Source organism: Delphinus delphis, chromosome 7 (assembly GCF_949987515.2).
Source record: "Delphinus delphis chromosome 7, mDelDel1.2, whole genome shotgun sequence".
NCBI classification, from domain to species: Eukaryota; Metazoa; Chordata; class Mammalia; order Artiodactyla; family Delphinidae; genus Delphinus; species Delphinus delphis.
In genome coordinates, this window is record NC_082689.1 from 45,637,037 (window position 1) to 45,657,710 (window position 20,674).

The following is a 20,674-nucleotide window of genomic DNA, read 5'->3' on the forward strand; positions in this document are numbered from 1 at the left end:
TCATGCTGATTCATTCTTTTGAAGTTCACGATTATGGCACATTTTCAGCATCACTTTTTAAATAAGTTTCAAAAATAACTTCTAGTCCATGACACGGGGAGGGGGAACGGTAAGCTGGGATGAAGTGAGAGAGTGGGATGGACTTATATATACTACCAAATGTAAAATAGATAGCTAGTGGGAAGCAGCCGCATAGCACAGGGAGATCAGCTCAGTGCTTTGTGACCACCTAGAGGGTGGGAGGGAGATGCAAGAGGGAGGAGATACGGGGATATATGTATATGTATAGCTGATTCACTTTGTTATAAAGCAGAAAATAACACACCATTGTAAAGCAATTATACTCCAATAAAGGTGTTAAAAAAGATAAAAACTTCTAGAATTTATAGCTCCACGTATGTTATTTTTTCAGACTTCTAGATACACAGTTTGGTTACATTGGCCTCTTAGTTGTAAGACCTATTATCTTATACATTCTTACAAGAATCTTGCAAGTTAAATGGTTATCATCATCCACATATCCCAAAGAGGAAAACTGGAACAAGGAGAGATCAAATGACTTCATTAGGTACTCACAGTCAGAAGTGGAATGAAATACAGGTATATTTTTCTTCCCATTAGACAGGGTTTACTTCTTTAGAACCATCATTTGTGCAAGTAACAATTGTGAAAGTTGTGAACCGGTCATCATTTTTTGTGGGCAACAAACGTTCTTGAATCAATGTTCATGTTTAAAATTTATGCTTTTGTTTAAAGATTCACATTTGGCTTGTTGTATAATTGAGAGTTCTCACAATCTGCTCTTGTCCATCTTGACTTCAATAGCAGTTGAGAAAACCCCAGAGGTAGATAAATTGGCAGTTTTATTTACCCACAATGAAATACACATTTTAGGTTATAATTTGTCCTATCAAGCCTAATCAGTGGCCACACAGTTGATTATGTAAAGGTAAAATTTTATACAGTAACACTTGGTTTAATTGAAAGGGAGACATTTATTTTACTCAGCAATAGAAAGTCCAGTATTTCTTAGGACTACAATTTTATTCATTTCACTTCCTGGCAAAGGTTAAAATTTGGTTAAAACCTTCTATAGCCAGAAAAGTAAAATGCAAGCATCCAGACACTAGAATCAAGAAGAACAATTTGATTTAGCTTGCTATGCCCACATCTTATTATGGAACAGTCTTCCAGAGGCGTTCATGAGGCTAGGAGGGCAGAATAAACCCTTTTTTTCTGATATAAATACAGGCAGCACTGCCATGTGAATGTAATAAATGGAAATCAGATTGTTCCTAGTTAATTAGTACCACACGGTGGAAAACCTAACCTCTAATCTATTGCCAAACCGCTAGAACACAGCAAAAAGCAAACAACACAGCCAAGTAACAGAACTTACTCAGTATATCTAAATGACTGATTAAATGAAGACCCAATTTCTAAAACCAATGAAAAGATTTCCACAATTTCAGTAGTATACAGACGTATGTAATATGGGAACTATCAAGGATATTTCATTTGCCAGAAAAGGAACCCAAGATTGAATCATTCAAGTGATATTTAGGAGACCTGTAAGCATTGTTTTTTAAGAACAAGTTTAAAAAAAGGACATCAAAACTCTTAGAGGAAAACATAGACAGAGCACTCTATGACATAAATCACAGCAAGATCTTTTTTGACCCACCTCCTAGAGAAATGGAAATAAAAACAAAAATAAACAAATGGGACCTAATGAAACTTCAAAGCTTTTGCGCAGCAAAGGAAACCATAAACAAGACCAAAAGACAACGTCAGAATGGGAGAAAATATTTGCAAATGAAGCAACTGACAAAGGATTAATCTCCAAAATTTATAAGCAGCTCATGCAGCTCAACAACAAAAAAACAAATAACCCAATTCAAAAATGGGCAGAAGACCTAATAGACATTTCTCCAAAGAAGATATACAGACTGCCAACAAACACATGAAAGAATGCTCAACATCATTAATCATTAGAGAAATGCAAATCAAAACTACAATGAGATATCATCTCACACCGGTCAGAATGGCCATCATCAAAAAATCGAGAAACAATAAATGTTGGAGAGGGTGTGGAGAAAAGGGAACACTCTTGTACTGCTGGTGGGAATGTGAATTGGTACAGCCACTATGGAGGTTCCTTAAAAAACTACAAATAGAACTACCATATGACCCAGCAATCCCACTACTGGGCATAAACCCTGAGAAATCATGTACCAAAATGTTCAGTGCAGCTCTATTTACAATAGCCCAGAGATGGAAACAACCTAAGTGTCCATCATTGGATGAATGGATAAAGAAGCTGTGGCACATATATACAATGGAATATTACTCAGCCATAAAAAGAAACGAAATTAAGCTATTTGTAATGAGGTGGATAGACCTAGAGTCTGTCATACAGAGTGAAGTAAGTCAGAAAGAGAAAGACAAATACCATATGCTAACACATACATATGGAATTTAAGAAAAAAAATGTCATGAAGAACCTAGGGGTAAGACAGGAATAAAGACACAGACCTACTAGAGAATGGACTTGAGGATATAGGGATGGGGAAGGGTAAGCTGTGACAAAGCGAGAGCGAGGCATGGACATATATACACTACCAAATGTAAGGTAGATAGCTAGTGGGAAGCAGCCGCATAGCACAGGGAGATTGGCTCCGTGCTTTGTGACCGCCTGGAGGGGTGGGACAGGGAGGGTGTGAGGGAGGGAGATGCAAGAGGGAAGAGAGATGGGAACATATGTATATGTATAACTGATTCACTTTGTTATAAAGCAGAAACTAACACACCATTGTAAAGCAATTACACTCCAATAAAGATGTAAAAACAAAAAAATAGCATGTCAGTTTACACATGAAAAAATGAAAAATAGTAGTCCTTCATTCATTATGAGGAATTGGTTTTAAGTGAAAAAAGGGTTTGGGATATATACTAACAACATACATTTCTGTAGTTAGGAATGTCTTTTAATTTTAATACTGAGCAAAAAAAAAAAGTATTTTGTTTTTCTTAGCTAGAACTAAACTACTCTGTAATCTCACACTAAATTTTATACTGGGTGTATTAACTAAAACAATAAACAACAGTCCAAATGATGTTAGAAAAAGAGTAAACTTTTAAACTCAAGTACTGTATCATGAGGCCAGACTTCTTCTTTGAATTCCAGATTTGAATATTCAAACTTTTAATAAATGTCTTCATCGGCCACCCAGTAGGCAGAAGTAACACGAGCAAAAATGAACTACTGATTGGTTATCATTCACCTCCCCCAAGTCACATCTATTTTGGAAAATGGCACCACCACCCAGATGCTCGGGATAAAACCCTAAGGGGCAATCTTGACCCTCTTTTATTCTACAGGCAACAGCCAATCCATCCGTAAATCCTGCAAGTTCTACTTCCAAAATATATCAAGCTATTATATACATCATCCCAACTGATAGAATTCTAGGCCAATTTACTCTTCTCCTTCACCTAGACTACTGAGATAGCTTCCTAGACAGTTTTAGGGACCTCAGTGTGGCCTCTTTACAGCCCATGGTGCATACAGCAGCCAGCTGATCCCCAAATCTCCTGTTAAAAACCTTTGAGTAACTTCTCACTGCAATTAAAGAAAACAAACAAACAAACATGGCCTACAGGGCCCTACAAAATCTAGCCTCTGACTCTCTTCAATTTTTTTGCCTCTTTTTCACGATGCTCCAGGCGCAAAGTTCTTGTTACTGTTTTCAGCCCTTTGTATTAACTAACTTTATTTATTCAGGTCTCAGTTTAAATGCTACATTCTCAGAATGTACTTCCCAGATCACTATCTCTAAAAAAAAGCTCCCATTCTCTCTGATTCTCTCTTTTATTTTATTCATATTTACTTATTTGCATCTTATATAAGATCCAAATTTCTAAATTTATTTATTCATTTAGCTATGGGTTTATTACCCATCTCCCTGTCTTTCCCCATACTATGGAAGTTTCATAGCAGCTGCAATTCATATACTGCTAAAACCCAAGGGCCTAGAATAGCATATGGTCATATAAGATGTTTAACAAATGTGTTACAAGCTGCCATAACAGATCACAACTATATCAAATGTACACAACTGGCAAATGTGAGAAAATAAAAATCAAAGTGATATGCATCTTAATATGTAAAATATGTCACCAAGCTACTATTTCAAAATACCAGTGATGACTTAGCGGGACTAGGAAAAATAAAAACAAAATTAAAATTTACACAATTGTAAATTTTGAAAGAAATTTTTAGGATTCTTGAAGATTTTCTTTAAAAGCTTGAACCTAAAATTAGTTTGCATCTTCAAAATAAATCAATGACCAATTCACATTGATGTATATAAGACATAAGTGGTTGGCAGGCTAGCACCTAAGAAATAGCAACCTTTCCTTTGGGTGCCTCTGAGGAGACTAGAGAAATGCATCTATGTTCTCACGTACACAGTGACGCCTTAGAGTACAAAGGTTCTCCATCTGGAAGATTCTACTCAACAGGGCCTCACACTTTTAATCTATGATTTAATATAGAATAATAGGATCAATATAAGACTGAAATTTCTTAGAAGACCTGATCCTTTGAACAGAAATTCAACTTTAACTTTGGACTGCTTACTAAGGTAGATGGCTGGTGTGACCTTTTAGTTATCTAATCAAATTTTACCAAAAATGGGCTTCCCTGGTGGCGCAGTGGTTGAGAGTCTGCCTGCCGATGCAGGGGACGCGGGTTCGTGCCCCGGTCCGGGAAGATCCCACATGCTGCGGAGCGGCTGGGCCCGTGAGCCATGGCCGCTGAGCTTGCGCGTCTGGAGCCTGTGCTCCGCAACAGGAGGGGCCACAACAGTGAGAGGCCCGCGTACCACAAAAAAAAAAAAAAAAAAAAAAAAAAAAAAAAAAAATTAAAAACAAGTTAATAGATACCTATAACAGCATCTTGAAAACCATTTGAATTAATCAGGTATTGTTAGCAATTTAAAAATGTTGAGTTCACTTTCTTTTAAGAATCAAATTCTATTTTTTAATCTTGAAGATGCATCAGCAATTTCAAAACTCACATAATGAGACTTTAGGAGCTGAAAAGTTATGAGACAATTTTTTAAAAGTCAAAATAAAGAGAAAATATAGACAAAGATATTACTATGATGAAAGAATATAAGTAGATTGCAAAGTTATAATTTGAGCTAGGTGCATAATGATCAATAAGGCAATAAACTTTCTACACATGTGTATTAAGTGCAAAAGAATGATTTAGAGAAAATTATTTCTCTTTTTTTAATTCAACCTTTTAGTTATAGTCTTTTAAGCGTTCTATTGAGACATAGTGCTGAGACGAACACAATGCCTATGATAATTACTAAATGACAACTTTAGGAGACTTAATTCATTCTAATAACTGGCTATTTGAATAATTTTATTGTTTTTTATATAACTGACTCTACCAATGATAATTGCTGAATAAATGAATATACTCACGTATAGTCTGTGCTCATTTATCAACTTTCAAGCTCACAGCTTGTTAACGGCTACCTAGGCCAGAGGGTCCAGGAAACTGAAGAGAGTGTCATTTCTTCATTCTTCCTGCTCTTTACCATTTCTGAAGCTGACTTGGTAACCATGTGAGATCACCAGTGCACACACATAACCCCAACCCTGACCCACCTTCTCAGTTGTCCCAGTGCTAGTCTAGGGCAGTGTCTGCTTTCAGGAGATAAAAGACAGATGTGCTGTCCTATCAACATGTCCCAAACCTCTCTGCTCTTCCCAAATCTACCATGTTCCTTAACATGATACCTCTAGCTCTCTTTCTAGAGAAAGAAGATACATAATGAATAAGCTTTGGTTTTGCATCCAAAATGGTGATGGATCTTATTTTTACTCCTTTGAAAACATAAAGACTGAAGTAAAGCTACTTTTCATATGCAATGAATTCCAGCAAAATCTACCTTATTAAGACTGATTGAAAAAGTAACTTCTCCTTCATTTATCTTCATACTCCTAATTTGTTTCATAGGATGGCTTACAAGACATTCAACAAGACCTAAAAAATGTTGCTCCATTTGGGACTGAAGGTTGAACAGTTTGAGCTGATGTTCTGTTCCTTGCGATGGGGAAGGCAAGAAAATATCATCATCTTGATGAGAAGCAAATAATGATCGTAGTAAAGAGAAAAAACAGGGAGCGATATTATAATAAAGCCAGAACTTGAAGAGAATGCTCCAGCACCTCACTGTGCATTACAGAGGTACACTGTGCAACATTGGAACCTCACTCCCAACCTCTCTCACCTTGGCTGTCTCAACCCCACTGTCACAAACTATATGCCAAGCAATGGAAATACCAACTGTTTCAGTGTGGAAGATGGAAAAGTGTGAGTTTAGAAGAAAAAAATGTTTTTTGACCCATTTCCAGGGCACATCAAATTTAAAACCCAAAATGTAACTTCTTACAGAAATATTATTCATGGTAATGAACCGGTGAAATATTCTAATAGTAGATAGCAATAAATATATTTAAATTGACTTGCAAATGAAAATTTGCAACAAAAATTCTTTTCAGAAGTTTGTAAATGCTATAATTGTGTTTCAGTTCATAGGATCATGCCAAAAGTTATATATTAAAATTTCTAAATGTAAAATAAAATATACATTTTAATGGACAATATCAGTACAGATGATTCTAAAAGAGAATAAAATTCCTAAGTATATTTTGCCTAGAAAAAAATATCAACTGTTTTAAATTCTATCTCCCCTCAAAAAATTCCCTTAGCTAAAATCACAAAATAATGGCATCATATCTCAAGATAAGAAAATGATTTCAAATCTGTGATAAACCAAAAGTAAATAATTTAACTATAAAAATACTGAGTGTTGTCTGCAGAGACTACCACTGATTTTAGTGTGTGAAATATAACTCTGTTACTCCCAGTAGGAGCCCTTGCTATGTAATATAAGAAACCAATTCGATCGTGTTAACAGTCCAGCTTCTATAATGAAGTTCAGTACTCCAAGGGCAGATTGGCTTCAGTCATTAAATCAACTTCAGTAAACAGTAATCAATTGGAATGAAAGAAGATTATGTCACAAAGAGGAAAAGATCAAATTGAGGGCTGAATTATTCTAGAAAAGAGAAAAGAGCAACACGGAAAAACAACTCTGATCTGAGCTACCTAGGTAATTTTAACGTTTAAATTAATCTTATTTAGCACCTTGTATCTCTATCTACATTTAGTTTAAAATGACTGATCCCAGAGTATTATTTGGAATACTGAAGAGCTGATGATCCAGACATGTTTTATCACCATGAAATCTTATTTCTAAGGAAAAGATGTATGTATTCTATATACTTACTGGAGATGTTGATACTTGGGTTATTCTCAACTGGTTTTCCAAATCTTGTACTTTGTTTTTAAGTTCCATATTTTCTGTTTCTAAGTCTTGAATCTAAAAAGCAAATGATTATTGAATAATCTTCAGACATTTGTTCTTGGAAGATATTGGCTGTTAAATTGGCTATATTAATGAATAGGGTTTTATATTATTTAAAATTTTAATGTATTTTTTTGTGCACAGGGGAGAAATTTATTTTGATAAAGCTTGGGATATACCATAGAATTCTAGGTCACTGGAAAGACATATTATTAAATTTAAAATATGTTTTTATGTGTGTGCAAATTTCATGTTTCTAATGCCTCATCTCTGTTTTCTTATAGCGTTGTGCAATCTGTACCCATAATCTTGGAGTATAACTGCAAGACAGTGAAACTTGCTTATGATGATTTTGAAGAGAGTGGAGAAAGGGTGTAATTTAATTATAAAGGAATCTGATCTGCATGGGAAACCACTTACCCAGCATCTGCTGCTTCTGCTGCTCTGATCCCCATGAGAAGCATCAGGAAGTGAAGCAAAGTCACATGAGAACACTAAGTTCTTGTGGGAATTCAATATAAAATGGTTAAAAACTGTGCAGGGGATCAGGAATGAAAAATTATAGGAACACAGTGAAAGCAGTTCCAATCAGTGTGGGGGGAATTTAATGGCAGGCCTTCTAAATTTGTTTGATGATATGCAAGTTTCCCTGTACTTACATCACATAAATGTGAAATAACAAGCTTAGTTTACTCACTCTTTTCTGTAACACTGCAATCTGTTTTCTTGTTTCAACATCTTTTCCTCCAGATTCTAGAAATTTCCTATACGCCAGGTCAAATGCTTGGCCAATTGTTAAAGTTATCTCTTCAGCCTTTGTAAAAACCAAACAAAGATTTGCATTTTAATAATAATATGTCAGACTATTCTTTGAATCAAGAAAAACGGTAACATGAGGTATTTCAAAAGGGCAATGTCTAGGGGTAGACATAGTAAATGAGCAAAGTAGTCTATGCTAACATAATAATTCAAAGCCTACCCATGCACAACATAAAAAAGCAATGTTTTGGCAATTAAATGAATAGCTGTTGAAGTTGGAAGCAAGAGTCCTATCCAACTTCTCATCTCTTTTATCATAGCATTTTTTTCCCTAGTTTGTTTTCCTCCCTTCCTCAAATATTTACTGCCTATTAAATAAAAGCATAGTGCCAACTGCCGTTTTTCTTGTTGCTTTGCTACTTATTTCCTTTTCTTACTGAGGAGGGTTTATTAAGCCTGGCAGTAACTTGAATGAGGTTGGCTGGGTAGTGTCTGTGGAAAACCTGATGGATGCCCTCTCTAAAGGAAGCAACTGCTTGCTACTCAGTTCCAATTGATTTTTGGCTTGTGGAAATGAACATTTCCAACCCAGAGTTGTCGATTTTAAATATGTGAGATGAGGTCAGAAATCTGAATATTCATATGGAAAGCTCCCAATTTTAAGTGACAGTAAACAATATTTTTGTAAAACACAGTGCCGACTGAGCAAAATATATCTGTCACCTGAATTTGGCCTCATAAACAATTATGTCTCTGGTCTATTAACTAGAAACTGCCACAAATATCCTAAGTCCACCAGCTCATTCCTTCTCCACTGATATCTCAACTGGTATCACAGTGTCTTACTGGGAACAGTGTAAATAGTAAATAAAGATTTATTTACTTTATTAACATTATAAAGAAGTTTGGTAAAGGCATTAATTGATTTAATGCATCAGAAATATTTCATATTTAATATAACACCTCCACATGACATAACAACTGGTAGCAACATTAAATCTTGAAAATGCCCTGCTTTCACTAATCTATTGCAAATCCTAAAATTTTGTGATTCCTAGGTGCAACATAAATTTAAAATATGCTTTATTAATAAAGCTTAGATTACTTAAGACAGTTATTTTTGTAGTTCACTATTCATTTAAAAAGGCATTTAGCCATAAAAAGTATTTATAGTGTTTAACCCAATAAACCAAAAAATGCAAAATATATGTCTAAAATTATATGAGAACTATCTGTCTTACAAAAAAGATGGAAAAGAAAATAAGCTATATTAAGGAATACTAAAAAGTTAAAATGAGTTCAATGTGTCTTCTTAGTAAGACAATGTGTTTTCCTCAAATACTCAAGGTGTACAGGACAGAAAATTGTTTAAATGGTAAGATGGTTGATTCATCACTAATAACATTTGACTTCATTATTAATTATTTGTTTACAATAATAATTTTTTAAAATCCATAGTCTCTTTTTTATGGTAAGTCATGTCTTTTTAATTAAGATAGCACTTAGCTCCCCGGTAATTATTCTCCATATATTACCTCACTTGCTTCTCATGACTCTGTGAGATGGGGTTATTATTATTCCCACAATACTTATGCAACTGCAATTCTGTGAGGTTGTATAACTTGCCTAAAATCTGATACTTAGTTAGAGGAGAACCTGGATTCAAATTCAGAATATCTGACTCTACAAGCCTCACACTTTTGGGGGGTAGGGGATAAAATTTATATATAATGAAATGCACAGACCATGATTGTACAATCAGGTGTGTTTTGCCACATGTGTTTTGATACCTATATAACCACCATATCATTAAAGATATAGAATATTTCTATCATCCTTGAAAGTTCTCCTATGCCTACCTCTAGTCAAATCACATTTCTTATGGGTAACCGTTGCTCAATTTCTCACCATAGATCAGTTTTACCTGTCCTTGTATCTATAAAAATGGGCCATACTGTATATATTCTTTTGTATTGGTCTTCTTTTTTAGTTTCTCAGATATTACATGTATCATTCGTTTTATTGCTGATTACTTTCCATCCAGTGAATATACCACAAATGATTTTTCACTTTTCTATCAAGGGACATTTCTGGTGTTTTCAGTCCTGAGTTATAAATAAAGCTGTTACAACATTCTTGTAAAATCTTTTTGTGTACATATGTTTTCGTATCTCTGGGTAAATACCTAGAAAGAAATTGATAAATCATAGGATGGGTCTATGTTTAACATTATAAGAAACTGCCAAACTGCTTTCCAAAGTACCACTGTACATACCCACCAGCAGTAAAAGAGTTCTAGCTGCTCCACATTCTCACCAACATCAGATATTGACATCTATTTAATTTAGTTATTTTACTGGATGAGTAATGCTATTGCAATGTATTTGTAACCTGAATTTCCCTGTTGAATAATATATTAGCCCTGTTTCATGTAATCATTGGCCTTTGTTATCCGCTCATTATGAACTCCCTGTAGACAGTCTCTTGCCCATTTTTTATTAGTTTTTTTGTCTTTTTATTATTGATATTTAGTTCTTTATATATTCTGGATACAAACTCTTTTTCAGATATATGTATGTGACTTGCCATTTCACTTTATAATACTGTTTATAGATTAATAGAAAATGTTTATTTTTAATTAAGTCCCACATATCATTTTTTTCTCCCGCTATATTTAGTGCTTTTGGGGTCATTTCTAAGAAATCATTGTCTACTCAAAGTTCATAGAGAGATTCTCCTATGTTTAATGAAAGTTTTGCAGCAGGCTATAAAAGCTTCTACTTTTGTATCTATTATCCATCTCAAGTTATTTTTATGTAGCATAAGTAAGAACTAATTTTTAAGTATTATTTTTTCATATATTTAGCTAGCTGCTCCAATACCAATTATCAAAGACTTCTTTTCTCCATTAAATTGTCTTGTCACATTTGTGGAAAACTCAATTGACCACGTATGTGTGGATATTTCTGGTCTCTACAATCTAGTTCATTTATTATTTATCTACCATTACATCAATATCACCTGATCTTGATAATAATTTATTTGAAGTACCCTGTGAAAGCAGGTAAAATGTGTCTTCCAACTTTGGTCTTTTCTTTCAAGATTAATTTCTCTATTCTGCACTGTTTTAATCACCATATTAAAAACAAATTTTCTATTTCTACCAAAAATCCCATTGTGATTTTGATAAGGATTGTATTGAATATACAGATCAATTTGGTGGAATTGACCACTTAACTAAATTGAGCCTTCCAACCTATAAATATGGTATCTCTCTCCCATTATTTTAGTTCTTCTTTAATTTCTGCAGTAGTTTGTTGATTTCAGCATATCTTCTTCAAAAAATCCTAATTATTTCATGTTTGTTGATGCTTTAGTAAACAGATTTTTATTTTTTCTAGGAGACAGAAACAATTAATTTTTGTATATTAACCTTGTATCTTGTGATTAAATTTGCTTCATAATCATAGTAATTTGTAGTTTTCACATGACTTTCTTTGTAAAAATTCAAATTACATCTGTGAAAAAGATAGTTTTACTTTTTTTCCCAATCTTTATGCCTCTTGTTTCTTTTACGAACTATTCACCATCTAGGACATCTAATACCAAGCTAAACAGAGGTGGTGAGAATAAGCACCCTTGCCCTGTTCCCAATCTTAAAGAAAAGCATTCAATAATTCACCATTAATTTTGATGTCACCTGCAGGATTTTTAACATCCTTATTGGAATAAGAAACGTCTCTTCTACTCCTAGGATATTATGAATTTTATCATCAATTGGATTGAATTTTGTGCTTTTTCTGCATCTATGTGATAATTTTTTTTCATAGAACTTAACAGTGAAACTATCTGGGTCTGTTATTTTACTTGTCAAGAGATTTTTTAAAAAATTTAATTACACATACATTCAGATTTGTTATTTCCTCAGTTTCGTTAAATCAAGTTTTTCAAATATTCATCAATTTCATCTTACTTGACAAATTTACTGGCATAATAGTTATTTAATATTTCTCTCTGTATCCTTTTAAAGACTGTAGCATCTGTACTTATATCCACTCTTTTGTTTCTGGTATTGGTAATTTGTGCCTTCATTTATTTTTGTCCTTGATCTGTCTTTTTAGAGGATCCTTATTAAAGAACCAACTTTTAGTTTATTAATTTTCTTTATTGTGTTTTCAACATCATCGATTATATTATTTATTGTTATTTTTACCTTTTACTTTGTTTTAAATTTGTTCTTATTCTAACTCCTCAAGATCAAGAGCATGATGATTACTTTTAATCTTTTTATCTTTTCTCATAGAAGCATTTAAAGCTATAAATATCCCTCTAAGTACTGCTTTAACTGTCTTTTACAAATTTTGATATTTTGTATTTTGTTGTTATTCAGAGAAAAATAATCTAATTCCTCTTGTGACTTTCTTTGAGCTATTATTACGTGAAGTGTGTTATGATTTAAAACATTTTGACAATTCGTAGTCAGAGAATATACTCTGTAAAATTTTCAATTTTGAAATTTACTGAGTCTTAAAATATGGTCCAGGATATGATGTATCTTTGTAAACATTCCACTGCACTCAAAGAGAAAGTATACCCTGGAAAAGCAAGAAGAACTACAATCCTGCAGCCTGTGGAATAAAAACCACATTCACAGAAAGATAGACAAGATGAAAAGGCAGAGGGCTATGTAACAGAAGAAGGAACAAGATAAAACCCCAGAAAAACAACTAAATGAAGTGGAGATAGGCAACCTTCCAGAAAAAGAATTCAGAATAATGATAATGAAGATGATCCAGAACCTCGGAAAAACAATGAGGCAAAGATTGAGAAGATGCAAGAAATGTTTAACAAAAACCTAGAAGAATTAAAAAACAAACAAACAGAGATGAACAATACAATAACTGAAATGAAAACTATACTAGAAGGAATCTATAGCAGAAAACCTGAGGCAGAAGAACGGATAAGTGACCTGGAAGACAGAATGGTGGAATTCATTGCTGCGGAACAGAATAAAGAAAAAAAAAAAGAAAAGAAATGAAGACAGCCTAAGAGACCTCTGAGACAACATTAAATGCAACAACATTCACATTATAGGGGTCCCAGAAGGAGAAGAGAGAGAGAAAGGACCCGACAAAATATTTGAAGAGATTATAGTCAAAAACTTCCCTAACATGGGAAAGGAAATAGCCACCCAGGTCCAGGAAGTGCAGTGAGTCCATACAGGATAAACCCAAGGAGAAACACGCCAAGACACATAGTGATCAAATTGGTAAAATTAAAGACAAATAAAAATTATGGAAAGCAGCAAGGGAAAAATGACAAATAACATACAAGGGAACTCCCATAAGATTAACAGCTGATTTCTCAGCAGAAACTCTACAAGCCAGAAGGGAGTGGTATGATATACTTAAAGTGATGAAAGGGAAGAACCGACAACCAAGATTACTCTAACCGGCAAGGATCTCATTCATTTGATGGAGAAATCAAAAGCTTTACAGACAAGCAAAAGCTAAAAGAATTCAGCACCACCAAACCAGCTCTAAAACAAATACTAAAGGAACTTCTCTAAGTGGGAAACACAAGAGAAGAAAAGGACCTACAAAAACAAACCCAAAACAATTAAGTAAATGGTCATAGGAACATACATATCAATAATTACCTTAAAAGTGAATGGATTAAATGCTCCAACCAAAAGACACAGACTTGCTGAATGGATACAAAAACAAGACCCATATATATGCTATCTACAAGAGACCTATTTCAGACCTAGATACACATACAGACTGAAAGTGAGGGGACAGAAAAAGATATTCCATGCAAATAGAGATCAAAAGAAAGCTGAAGTAGTAATACTCATATCAGATAAAATAGACTTTAAAATAATGTTACAAGAGACAAGGAAGGACACTACATAATGATCAAGGGATCAATCCAAGAAGAAGATATAACAGTTATAAATATATATGCACCCAACATAGGAGCATCTCAATACATAAGGCAACTGTTAACAGCTATAAAAGAGGAAATCAACAGTAACACAATAATAGTGGGGGACTTTAACACCTCACTTAAACCAATGGACAGATCATCCAAAATGAAAATAAATAAGGAAACAGAAGCTTTAAATGACACAATAGACCAGATAGATTTAACTGATATTTATAGGACATTCCATTCAAAAACAGCAGATTACACTTTCTTCTCAAGTGCGCATGGAATATTCTCCAGGAAAGATCACATCTTGGGTCACAAATCAAGCCTCAGTAAAGTTAAGAAAATTGAAATCATATCAAACATCTGTTCTGACCACAACACTATGAGATTAGAAATGAATTACAGGGAAAAAAACGTAAAAAACACAAACACATGGAGGATAAACAATACATTACTAAATAAAGAAGAGATCACTGAAGAAATCAAAGAGGAAATAAAAAAATACCTAGAGACAAATGACAATGAAAACACGATGATCCAAAACCTATGGGATGCAGCAAAAGCAGTTCTAAGAGGAAAGTTTATAGCTATACAAGCCTACCTCAAGAAACAATAAAAATCTCAAATAAAAAATCTAACCTTACACCTAAAGGAACTAGAGAAAGAAGAACAAACAAAACCCGAAGTTTGCAGAAGGAAAGAAATCATAAAGATCAGAGCAGAAATAAATGAAATAGAAACAAAGAAAACAATAGCAAAGATCAATAAAACTAAAAGCTGGTTCTTTGAGAAGATAAAAAAAATTGATAAACCTTTAGTCAGACTCATCAAGAAAAAGAGGGAGAGGACTCAAATCAATAAAATTAGAAATGAAAAAGGAGAATTTACACCAGACACCACAGACATACAAAGCATCCTAAGAGACTACCACAAGCTACTCTATGCCAATAAATTGGACAACCTAGAAGAAATGGACAAACTCTTAGAAAGGTATAACCTTCCAAGACTGAACCAGGAAGAAATATAAAATATGAACAGACCAATCACAAGTAATGAAATTGAAACTGCGATTAAAAATCTTCCAACAAACAAAAGTCCAGGACCAGATGGCTTCACAACTGAATTCTATCAAATATTTAGAGAAGAGCTAACACCAATGCTTCTCAAACTCTTCCAAAAAATTGCAGAGGAAGGAGCACTCCCAAAGTCATTCTATGAGGCCACCATCACCCTGATACCAAAACCAGACAAAGATACTACAAAAGAAAAAAAAAAATACAGACAAATATCACTGATGAATATAGATGCAAATATCCTCAACAAAATACTAGCAAACAGAATCCAACAACACATTAAAAGGATCATATATAATGATTAAGTGGGATTTATCCCAGTGATGCAAGGATTTCTCAATATATGCAAATCAATGTGATACACCATATTAAAAAATTGAAGAATAAAAACCATATGATCATTTCAATAGATGCAGAAGAAACTTTTGACAAAGTTCAGCACCCATTTATGACAAAAACTCTCCAGAAAGTGGGCATAAAGGAAACCTACCTCAACATATAAAGACCATATACGACAAACCCACAGTAAACATCATTCTCAATGGTGAAAAACTGAAAGCATTTCCTCTAAGATCAGGAACAAGACAAGGATGTCCACTCTCACCACTATTATTCAACATGGTTTTGGAAGTCCTAGCCACGGCAATCAGAGAAGAAAAAGAAAAAAAAGAATACAAATTGGAAAAGAAGTAAAGTTGTCACTGTTTGCAGATGACATCATACTATACATAGAGAATCCTAAAAATGCTACCAGAAAACTACTAGAGCTAATCAATGAATTTGGTAAAGTTGCAGGATACAAAATTAATGCACAGAAATCTCTTATATTCCTATACACTAATGATGAAAAATCTGAAGGAGAAATTAAGGAAACACTCCCATTTACCATTGCAACAAAAAGAATAAAATACCTAGGAATAAAACTACCTAGGGAGACAAAAGGTCTGTACTCAGAAAACTATAAGACACTGATGAAAGAAACCAAAGATACCAACAGATGGAGAGATATACCATGTTCTTGGATTGGAAGAATCAATATTGTGAAAATGACTATACTACCCAAAGCAATCTACAGATTCAATGCAATCCCTATCAAATTACCAATGGCATTTTTTACGGAACTAGAACAAAAAATCTTAAAATTTGTATGGAGACACAGAAGACCCCGAATAGCAAAAGCAGTACTGAGGGTAAAAAACAGAGCTGGAGGAATCAAACTCCCTGACTTCAGACTATACTACAAAGCCACAGTAATCAAGATAATATGGTACTAGCACAAAAACAGAAACATAAATCAATGGAACAAGATAGAAAGCCCAGAGGTAAACCCACACACCTATGGTCAACTAATCTATGACAAAGGAGGCAAGGATATACAGTGGAGAAAAGAGAGTCTCTTCAATAAGTGGTGCTGGGTAAACTGGACAGCTACATGTAAAAGAATGAAATTAGAACACTCCCTAACACCATACACAAAAATAAACTCAAAATGGATTAGAGACCTTAATGTAAGACTGGACACTATAAAACTCTTAGAGGAAAACATAGGACGAACATTCTTTGACATAAATCACAGCAAGATCTTTTTTGATCCACCTCCTACAGTAATGGAAATAAAAACAAAAATAAACAAATGGAACCTAATGAAACTTCAAAGCTTTTGCACAGCAAAGGAAACCATAAACAAGAAGAAAAGACAACCCTCAGAATGGGAGAAAATATTTGCAAATGAATCAACAGACAAAGGATTAATCTCCAAAATATATAAACAGCTCAGCAGCTCAATATTAAGAGAAACAATCCAATCCAAAAATGGGCAGAAGACCTAAATAGACATTTCTCCAAAGAAGACGTACAGATAGCCAAGAAGCACATGAAAAGCTGCTCAACATCACTAATTATTAGAGAAATGCAAATCAAAACTACAATGAGGTATCATCTCACACCAGTTAGAATGGGCATCATCAGAAAATCTACAAAGAACAAATGCTGGAGAGGGTGTGGAGAAAAGGGAACCCTCTTGCACTGTTGGTGGGAATGTAAATTGATACAGCCACTACGGAGAACAGTATGGAGCTTCCTTAAAAAACTAAAAATAGAATTACTATATGATCCAGCAATCCCACTACTGGGCATATACCCAGAGAAAACCATAATTCAAAAAGACACATGCACCCCAATGTTCATTGCAGCACTATTTACAATAGCCAGGTCATGGGAGCAAGCTAAATGCTCATCAACAGACGAATGGATAAAGAAGTTGTGCTACATATATACAATGGAATATTACTCAGCCATAAAAAGGAATGAAATTGAGTCATTTGTTGAGACGTGGATGGACTTAGAGACTGTCATACAGAGTGAAGTAAGTCAGAAAGAGAAAAACAAATATCGTATATTAATGCATGTATGTGGAACCTAGAAAAATGGTACAGATGAACCGGTTTATAGGGCAGAAGTTGAGACACAGATGTAGAGAACAAAAGTATGGACACCAAGGGGGGAAAGCCGCTGGGGGGTGGGGATGGTGGTGTGCTGAATTGGGTGATTGGGATTGACATGTATACACTGATGTGTATAAAACTGGTGACTAATAAGAACCTGCTGTATAAAAAAATAAATAAAATTAAATTAAAAAAAAAAGAAACTATACTCTTGTTGCTTGGGATAATCTAACATGTCAATTAGATCAAAGTGGTGGATATTATTTTTTCTTTTTTTGTAAGTTTATTTTTTTCTATTTCCTCTGTCAATTGCTGAGAATGGCAGTAACATCTATGACTGTGGGTGTCAATTTGTCTTTATCTTCCTGTAATTGTTAGATTTTCTCCTTCATTTCTTAAAAATCAATGTTATTAAATGAAACACAGTGGTCCTTTAATCTTTGTGGGCTTTATCTCAATGTCTGGTAATATTCCTTGCCTTGGACTCACCTTTTTGATATGAGTATAGCCACACCAACTTTCTCACACTTATTGCTTGCATGGCATATGTTTTTTCAATCTTTTGTTTTTTACCTATATTTGTCTTTATATTTAAAGTGTGTGTTTTCTAGAGACCAAACAGTTGGACAGTTTTAAAATTGCTGCCTGATAATCTCAGCCTTTGATTGGTATATTTTTACATTTATGTTGTTTTTTATTTTCTATTTGGTCCACCTGCTTTTATGTTGCTGTTCTTTCCCTGCCTTCTTTAAATTTCATTAAAAAAATTATTTTCCATTACATTTCCTCTATAGGCTTTTAGCTATACGCATTTGAATTACTTTTAGTGGATTGCTCTAGTGATTACAATACGCATCCTTAAGTTACCAGAGTCCACTTAGAGTTAATATGGTATCATTTCACATAAATAATAACACCCTTGAAATAGTGTAAGTCTATTAAGTCCAATAGTATACATCCTTTGTGCTTTTACTGTCATTTGTTAACATCATGATACAAGGCTACAATTTTTGCTTTAACCAGTTCTGTTTTAAAGAATGGATATTTAGTCACAATTTTTCCAGTGCTTTTTTTTCTTTATCCTTTTTTGCACATTTGAATTTCCTTTTTGTGTCATTTCCCTTTGGGTTAAAGAACTTCCTTTAGCATATCTTGAAGCACAGTTCTGCTAGCAATAAATCACTCCAGTTTCATTTATCTCAAAATATTTTGACTTAAATTTTGAGTCTTCAATGGGTGTAAAATTCTGTTATGACATCTCTTTACTTTATGCATGTTAAAGGTATTGTTATATTCTCCTCTGGCCTCTACTGATACTAACGAAAAGTCAACTGACATTCATACTACTTTTTTATCTGTATGTAAAGATATGTCTTTTTAAAAATTTTCTGGATGATTTCAAGATCCATTCATTCCCTCAATCATTCTCTTGCTCTCGCTTTCTCTCTCCAACTCTCTTATAGATAGCCTGTGATATAATTACAGGTAGTTTTCTTTATAATTTATTCAGCTTGAAGTTTGTCATGTTTCTCAAATCTGTAAATTGACAATTTTCACCACATTTGGGAATTCTTCAGACAGTACTTTTTTTCTTTCTTACCTTCTCTCTCCTGTCTTCTTGTGATTTTTGTTTCACATATGTTAGAACTCTATCTTTTCCACAGGTGATTATGTCTCTGTTATTCAATACTATTATTATTATTTATATTCTCTGTTTGTTTGATTGGATAATTTCTCTCATCTATCTTCCAGATTACTGACCATTTTTTCTGCCATCCTAAATCTGATGTTAAGCTTATTTTTTTTCTTTTCAGCTATTCTACCTAACCATTTAATTATTTTTTATATTTGATATTTCTATGCTGAAATTTTCATGTTTACTTATTACTACCTTCTTTTCCTTTAATTCCCTGAATATATGTATAATCCACGTTAAAGTCTTTGACCATTACAGATAAATTTAAAGTTTCCTTTAGCTCTTTAACTTTAATCTTGGTCCCCTCTAGTCTTCATGGAGGTAACAACTATAAGTTGTTTATCATTCTGGAGGTTATGGCTTTTATATATATTTACATATATGTATATATTTACATATGCTTTAAGGATAATAATACTAAAGTTTGATTATGGGAGCAACCTGTAAGTCTAAAATTCCTCATTATATATTAAATTCAGTTATATCAGTTATATTCATTTTACCAATAATAATATTAAATATTAATCATATTAACTTTGCAAGAAACACAATGTTCTATATTAGAAAATAATTATTTATTGCCATAAACATGTAATATAAGCTATTAAAATTCATCTAAAATCATATCCACAAATCTATGACAGAAATGACACACTCTAATGGTTTTTCACTGGCTGTTTAGAATAAAAACATTTTGGTTATATATGAGACAGATAGCAAAAAAAAAAAAAAAAAAATCCCCAATCCTACTAAGTTAAAGAAGTTTCCTTCTTTTCCTATTTTTCTGAGATTTTTTAACCATGAACGGGAATTGATTATTTTCAAATATTTTTTAAAACATTGATAGGATCATATACTTTTCTTCTTTAGCCTGTTAATATGGTTAATTATATTGTTGGATTTTTTGTGTTGAATAAAACTTACATCCCAGGAACAAGCTCTACTTGGTCTTGGTGTAGAATTCTTTTATATATTGCTGAATTATATCTGATATTGTGTTAGAAATTTTTGCATCTATATTTTTGAGGGATATTGGTCTGTAGTTTCCTTTTTTTGCACTATCTTTACTTGGTTTTGGTGTCTGGAAAATAATAGTTTCATAAAATGAATTTGGGGAATTCTCTCACCTCTTCTATTTTCTGGAATAGCTTGTGTTGAACAATGTTAACTCCTCTTTAAGCATTTTATGGATTGTTCCAGTGAAACTATCTAGGACTGGAGATTTCTCTTAATAAGTGTGAAATTATAAATTCAATTTCCTTTATAGTTACAGGGCTATTCAAATTATCTAATATTGGGTGGTATGTGGTAGTTGAT

General features: G+C 33.5%; 1 protein-coding gene across 1 annotated transcript in view; it reads right to left on the minus strand.

Moving 5' to 3' along the window:
• Window positions 1-20,674, minus strand: part of GULP1 (GULP PTB domain containing engulfment adaptor 1) — a 268,406-nt gene that overhangs the window by 17,738 nt on the left and 229,994 nt on the right. Inside the window, exons 8-10 of the mRNA XM_060015615.1 lie at window positions 8,149-8,265; window positions 7,872-7,895; window positions 7,374-7,466 (exon numbers count right to left, since the gene is read on the minus strand). Coding sequence (XP_059871598.1) covers window positions 7,374-7,466; window positions 7,872-7,895; window positions 8,149-8,265 — 234 coding nt within the window. The remainder of the gene's footprint in view (window positions 1-7,373; window positions 7,467-7,871; window positions 7,896-8,148; window positions 8,266-20,674) is intronic.